The sequence below is a fragment of the Etheostoma spectabile genome, chromosome 21, assembly GCF_008692095.1.
Source record: "Etheostoma spectabile isolate EspeVRDwgs_2016 chromosome 21, UIUC_Espe_1.0, whole genome shotgun sequence".
NCBI lineage: Eukaryota > Metazoa > Chordata > Actinopteri > Perciformes > Percidae > Etheostoma > Etheostoma spectabile.
Genome location: NC_045753.1, coordinates 20,110,666 through 20,117,921, shown reverse-complemented (window position 1 = coordinate 20,117,921; position 7,256 = coordinate 20,110,666). Strand labels below are relative to the sequence as shown.

Sequence of the window (7,256 nt, the reverse complement as noted above, 5' to 3'; positions counted from 1 at the left end):
TTGTCCTCCTCCTGTCCTTTTCACCTTCTTGTTTTGTGCCCAACAACCGGTTACCATATAGCGCCTGTGTACACGCTGAAATGATATGTACACATCTGCGGAGACCACCGGTGCTACCATCGTTTCAAAGGAACCTTCCTCCATCCACGCCATGCCTTTGTACTCCCCGTGTCATTGTGACCTGATGGAGCTGAGCTGCTATTTTAATATAGAGATTTACTGTGGAACATGCGGGTACTGTATCGACTTACCTCGGGTCTATTTATTTACAATTCAGCATGACATAAGGATCAAAACATGTTATTTGAAGTCGAAGTGGATTGTGAAGAGGCTTGTCGTGCTATTGAGCCTGGATCCAAACTGTAAATCGGCTAAAGCTGGATGTAGGCTATTAAGTGACTGTATGAAAGTTATTAAAGTGAGAAATAATTTTCATGTTTCCATAATTATGGAAAACCTAACAAAATGATGTGTCCTTTTGACGGACATTTGAGTCATTTATTTGTGAACCAAGAGCTGTCACCGTCAAAACCTTTTTTTCATACATATTTAACTTCACCTGTAGATCTGTTTTCTGGTAAGAGTCAGAATATAGTGAAGATGGGAGCTACTGTAGAATATGTATAAATAACGTGCTCTGTTGTAATAGAAAGTTAAATCACTAAAAATGTTCCTAGTTGATTTGGATGAGGAAAATAAATCCCTGATATGGCTAAACGCACCTTTTAACCTGCGTTGCAAGTAAAATTCAACTTACCAATATAAGTATTTGATCTTTTTAAGTTGTATTTGTTTAGAATAAAATAAAATCTAACTGTGATGAGAAAACACTGCAATCGCAACCATACCAGAGCATGCTTTTCACAGTAAAACAAGTTTAACAAACTCCCTTTTCAAACACGTTGGACGTTCGCTAAGCAGATGGGAGGGAGCAGCTTCTGTTTACAAAGATGCTTAAAACCCTTTTTTTTGGCTCCCAGGTGAACGACAGGCAGGCAGCACACACAGGACAGTACTACAACTAGAGGCTTCATTTCTGTTGCCAGCATGGACGTGAACATCATGCCAGCTCCTGCACTTCAGCCAGGGAAGGACCAACCATCGCTGCTGGACCAGGAAGACACTCTGTCGAGCCAAGCCCCCATCTCTGTGCCGTGCCCACCACTCGGGGATGAACCAGTCATCCACAGCAGCAGCAGCCCGGTCAGCACGCAGCCTCCCCGTAGCAAATCCAAAGGCGAGCTAGTCATAGTCATCAACGAGAAGCTGAAGAACAGTAAGTGACTGAGTTTGACCTCACATTAGGTCAGCAGGTGGGTGGTGGTGGTGGAGGAGGAGGAGGAGGAGGGGGGGCGGGGAGGGAAAAATACAGCTGCTTAGTCAGCTCTATAGGAAAAATCAAGTTCCAGTGCACGTGAGAGCTCCTGGTAGAGCACACACACACACACACACACATTTCCCTCCTCGTGTGTTTGAACATTTGTCCATCCTTTCTGTCCTTCATGTGTAGGCAATGGAATCCACCCCACGTCCACAGAGAGCACCTCTCCAGTCATCTGCTCTCCTCCCAGAAGACAACACTCCATCTCTTACCCCCATCACAACAAGAGCAGGAAGGGGAGCAGGGCGAGCTCGATCGGCTACACCGCCTTCTCGCCAAGGCCGTCAATTTCTCGCCACTCCAGCATCGCCACCAACCCGCCCCTGGACCGGACCAAAATCAAAGACTACCTCTTCCTGTCCGTGCTGGCCTGCTTCTGCCCTGTCTGGCCCATCAACATTGTGGGATTTGTCTACTCCATCATGGTGAGAACAGGATCTTTTTTTTTTTTTTTTTTTTACAAATATGCATCCATATCAAACCCAAGCTAACAGATGGTTCAACTTTCTCCTTCAGTCCAAGAACAGTCTCGAGCAGGGTAACCTGGACGGCGCTGTGCGTCTGGGACGTGTGGCCAAGATGCTCTCTCTGGTGTCACTAGTAGGAGGGACCATCATTATCATCGCCTGCATTGTCAACCTGGCCAGTGAGTGTCCCAAATCTGATCTTTAAACCCTAACCTCACCTTTTTTCTGTGCAGTGATCCTTCCCTTTGAATTTGTAGCAAACAGCTGCTACTCTCCCTGTTTATCCCATCACAATATAATATTTAGCTCTGGTAGCACAAACTGACTGTAATCACTGATTTTATTACACATTTGCACAATAGTCCACTTGGAACAATGCCTGCACAAGTCTTTCTAGACTGCTGCACTTTAGGAATTATGTCAACGCTACACAAAGATCAAAGTATATTAATCACATCAGACTTAAATTCACACTGTCTGACATGTTTGTTCATTTGGACGGGTGACCTCACGTCTCCAGCTGTAACCGTCTGCATGCCTCAGATTGCTGTGTGTGTGTATCAGTAGAGTGACATGCTAAGTCCGCTGTCTGTTGTACGCCTCATTGCCCCGCTTGCATGTGCAAAATGTTAAGTTGTGCCGGCCCTGTATCACATGTAAAATTATATATAATGTATGTCAGTGTGAGTTGTTTACCTTCTACCAAATAAAGGGATTCTGTTAACAGATCAGTGATTAAGAGACTTGTGTAGAAAGAGTGTAGTAGTTGTTTTTTCCAGTACTGTATGTACACATGACTCCACGCTCCATGAAAATCAAGGATAGATTGCTTTCTTTATTTTCTATCTCAATCTTTCAAATGGATTTGATTTAATTTAATTATATAACTGTATTTTTGCTTGTTTTAACTGTAAGGAGTCATTGAGTGCCATGAAAAGCGGCCATAAAATAAAATGTATTATTGTTAATATTACTATGTTTAAATATATACATGAAGGGTCAGTCAGTTAAGTGATGCTTTGCCTCTTCTCTTCAGTTCAAGCAGATACTTGTCTTTGTTTGTAAATGCAGCCTATTGGGTCTCATTAAGCCAAGAGATGTCCTAATTAACTGAATGGCTGGAAGAGCAGTTTTACACACAACTTGAGTGGAAGGGCTCATAACAACAGCCCTCTCATTATATAACGGGTCCTTTGTGGTCTATGAAAGTTTAGACATCCATGTTAAGTTGCAGAAGATATATCTCCTTCACTAATGTGCTTCCTTTTCTTTTTCTTAGTAAATGTGAAAACCTGAGTTTCATCCCAGGATGAAACTGGATAAGACAACTGACCGTCCGGCCCGCACCTGCACCACCGTCTTTACCCCCTAGTCATTACCTGGATGTGTGACAAATACGCACCCGATATACAGTGCTTACTTGTATTTCTGTAATCTATATAAATCCATTTTTGCTAACGGAAGAAAAATAAAATATGCAAATGCTGCTGCTCTGAGTGAGATGGGGGGTAGTCTGTTAGATGGAGAAGAGAGTAGACAATCTAATCTATCAACCTCATCGTATTTTGGTCAGAATGATTCTTGATAAACTCTTCGAGAATCCCATCACCCCTCGCAGAACTGACTCAGACAAGATGGACCAGTGGAGGTGGTTATTACATTAAAACGGAAAAGAACCGCCTTCCAAGCTTCAGCTCGACATGCAACAAAATGTCCGCCCAAGTCCATCCTTCACTGCACCCAAAGACAGGACTCCTCAGAGTCTCAGCTTGCCGTTAAATCACCTTGGATACGTGACGAGAGGCTCTGGGGTTTGTGCTTGCTTTGGAATCACAGAGCGGTAATTCCCCTCACAGAGAAGAAACACTTTGGTTCACGGTATCTCCTCTCGTTTCTGACTCTTCTCTGTGGTTCTCATGACTCTCACCCTTACACCTTGTGTTTGAGAGTGAGCGTATGGGTGGCAAAAAGAGGATGAAAAAGAGGCTTACCAAGGACTAGCTGTGGGTGCCAAACTGGAAGGGATTATGGAAAGTCTCACACAGAAGTCATCGCAGCAAGGAAAAATGTGTGCCAAACTAATTGAGAGAGAAAGTTTCTTGCTTTGTAAAGACCTAACACTAATCACAAAATTGTGGTATAGAGGATAAGAGGGTATTTTTTTGTTTTGTTTTTGTTTTTTTACTCTGCTGCAACTTTACTGTATATCCGCTCGACACCACTGACCACTGTGAGTCCAAAAAACACCGTAGCAAGACACATTCATTTTACAGTGACGCTATTTATGCTACACCATCTATAACCTATCTTTTGATAATGTTTGTAAAAGATCCTTTTGAAAACGGAATTTCATAATGTAGAGCTCTTGAAGTGCTATGCTGCAGTCGACAGATGGTGGTAGTGCTGTTTATGTATCCCGGCATCACTATTTGGTTGACAAATGAAATAGCTTGTGATTGCAGTCAAAGTTGGTGACTGTGGCCTCCGTGTGCATCCGCAGGCACCCTGTACTTTAAAAACCAGACAGAGCGTGGCTTCTCTTGTCCCCTGAATCAGCGATGAACACCTTTTATTGCGCTGTCACACACAGTAGGATGCTGTCTTTTGAATGTGTTAAACATTGGTTCAAACACGTTTTTGTGGATGTGAGATTTGAATAGCAGTTCTGTGGAGAACCTTTTAAGTCTAATTTATTATTATTATTATGAATTTTATTATATCTCCTGTGTATTCTTTACTAATCTACCTGTGATTCTCACTGTGATCTGAAACAATTGGTTTTCATCAAGAATGGATACGACTCGTTATTTACTATATCCTGGATTTTAAAATGTGTAGATAAACGTCACAACTACTCGTCACGAGTTTACACCTGCTGCAGACAATTTTCTGTAACAATGAAATAAGACAGTTTTTTTTCCCTTTGTTATCACTTAATATGTGAATTAAATTGTAATCGACAGTTGATGTTTACTGCAGATATAACTCTCAATATTGTGACAATTCTCTAATTGATAGGAATTAGCATTAGGTAGTTAGGATCTAAAGTATAGGCACACTAACTGACAGTCATTGTGTTACCAAAAGGGTTCTATAAACTTTGTGGTTATTGGCATGTTGTGGATCATTATTAATGTACAATGATAAAAGTTGAAAATTACAAAGATAAGCTGACTTTGAATATTATACTTCTGCAGCATATTCATAATAAAGACACAATGCATGTAATGTGTTTCCATTGTGTTTTTGCCGAGATAAAGAGCAGTAGTGGAGAGAGAGAGATGTTGTTTTTGTGGGAGAGAATGAGTTTCAAAAGTGAGCGATATCCAGAGAGCTTAGCCACCGAGGAGAGATTGGGTTTTGCAGCAAACAAAGTAGACTGTTAATGTACTTGACCGAGTCATGATGGTGTGTAAACTGAGGGACTTGAAAGTGATTGCTGATGTCAAACAGCAGGAAGAGCAAAGTGCTGAAGGGAGACGCCCTGAGCAGTGGACAACACTGCGTGGTCGGCTGTAATGAGGGCTAAAGTCATAGATAGCTTCAACAAAATCAAAGCAAAATGTCCCTCATTATGTTCTTTGTTTTCTAAAAACCCTTTTAGCTTTATCTGCTGCTTACGCTGACCTTTTTCATGATGAGCACTCATAACAAGAATACTTTTTTTTCTGATGTTTTATAGTTTAAACGATTAGTTGAGAGAGAGAATTGGGACAAAAACTGCGGTTTTATTTAACTGTGATACATGAAAAGGAAAATAAAAGTCATGAGCCTTGAAGAGAGTGCTCTGTTGTAATAACAAACATACAAAACAATACTGTACATACAAAATAAACATGACTATATTCAGCATATAAATTAATTCCTGTCACAGTTTTCTTAAACCAAAACTCCATTTGCTCACGGAGGTAAAAATCTACTATATTTGCAGAAAGATGACAGCAGTCACAAAAGGTCTGACAGCAGCAAATTCCCCCTGCCAATGTCAACATTTTGACAGCAAAAGGTATTTTCCTTTGTACTCAGCTAATTTAACAGTGGGTTTTTAAGCACAGTACTGCTCGGAAGAGGATCAGTATACCAGACAGAGTCCCATCCAGATGCAGTAAGTGGGTCAGGGATTATCCAGATGGGTCACGTAAACACTGAGGCGGTGAGTCAACTCAGCAGCGTTTGGATGCATCATGATCATCCTGTCGGTCAGCATTGAAAATAATGAGATACACTGACCTGTGGCAATGTTGTTACATTAGTGCCTGCTTAATTTGCAAAGAGACCCGGGGGCTGAACAAAAACCATTATGAGTGTGAATCAATGCTTCAACAGATTGTTGAGGATTTCCTATTTGGAAAGAATAAGCCTGCATTAATTATTAAAGGCTCACTTTGACACCGCTCTACTGTACTCCACTTCATCCGGCAACAGCTGTCTGGTAAACTCCAACTCCAGGGTCTATGTAATCTTCCAGTCACTATAAATTTTAATATCTGTCAAAACTGTTTAGCTAATGTGATAAATGAACATGCATTTAAAGAAGCAGGAACAGCACAGGTGGAACTTATAAATTGTATTACAACCACACTCCCTTTAGCTGCTGTTGTTGCAGGACCCTGGTATTTTCAATGCTGGCTCACTGACAGTGCTTCCTATACTAATACACCAAAATGGAATGGAGCCATAATTATTATTATTTGTGACATCTGTGCCTTTTCTGCTATGACACGTTAAAGGGTCTGTCCGGAAAATGTTCAACACTGTGACCTAAACTGTTGATAAGTCTTTTCCATTTAGACATTTTGACTTTTCACAGTAGGAAAATCACAGAAGTTGCTATTAATAACAAATGAATGATGGGCCAGTTCTATTCACCGAACATGTTTTGAATGTGTCGTTTGAACGTGACGGTGTTTTTAAATGACGATTGTCTCCTAAATTAGTTCAAGCTGAGGTTGTGCAGTACAGAAATGCAGTTTTTCCAACTTCAGATCATGTAATCGTCCCTTCAGAACGAGGTATTTGTGACACAAAGGGTTGAATGCCTTTCTGCTCATGAACTATAGAGTGTTATAATCAAGTATGACATCTATATGAAGCTTAATTGAAATGTGATGTGAGCTTCAGTCGCATATTTGGCCCGTCATTACCGTACACCTCTACTGCCACACTTTCTCTGCCAGCTTCAACTGCTAACATTTCATTACAATCCTAGCTTGGTGGCAGCAATGTGCTCATTATCATCTCTTAAATGAAACCCACTTATCATCACAGAGTGGATTCAGAGCTCTGGTGAAATATTACTATAATACTTCTGTCAAGGCTCTTAGTTTTTTTTTTAATCTTCAGCAGCAACCTTGTTTTTAAAATGACTTATTTATTATGCTGCCAGTTGGAGTTACTCAATAACGTGG

General features: G+C 40.9%; 1 protein-coding gene across 3 annotated transcripts in view; it reads left to right on the top strand.

Annotated features, from left to right (window-relative positions):
* LOC116671329 (trafficking regulator of GLUT4 1-like) overlaps positions 1 to 5,076 on the top strand; it is a 5,593-nt gene extending 517 nt beyond the window's left edge. The window contains exons 2-5 of one of the 3 annotated variants that reach the window (XM_032502542.1): positions 992 to 1,276; positions 1,505 to 1,806; positions 1,898 to 2,027; positions 3,128 to 5,076. In XM_032502542.1, coding sequence (XP_032358433.1) covers positions 1,048 to 1,276; positions 1,505 to 1,806; positions 1,898 to 2,027; positions 3,128 to 3,144 — 678 coding nt within the window. In that variant the 5' untranslated portion in view covers positions 992 to 1,047 and the 3' untranslated portion in view covers positions 3,145 to 5,076. Of the gene's footprint in view, positions 1 to 980; positions 1,277 to 1,504; positions 1,807 to 1,897; positions 2,028 to 3,127 lie in introns of all 3 variants that reach the window. The other 2 variants (XM_032502543.1, XM_032502544.1) reach the window with 2 other exon arrangements.
* Positions 5,077 to 7,256: the final 2,180 nt, after the last annotated feature.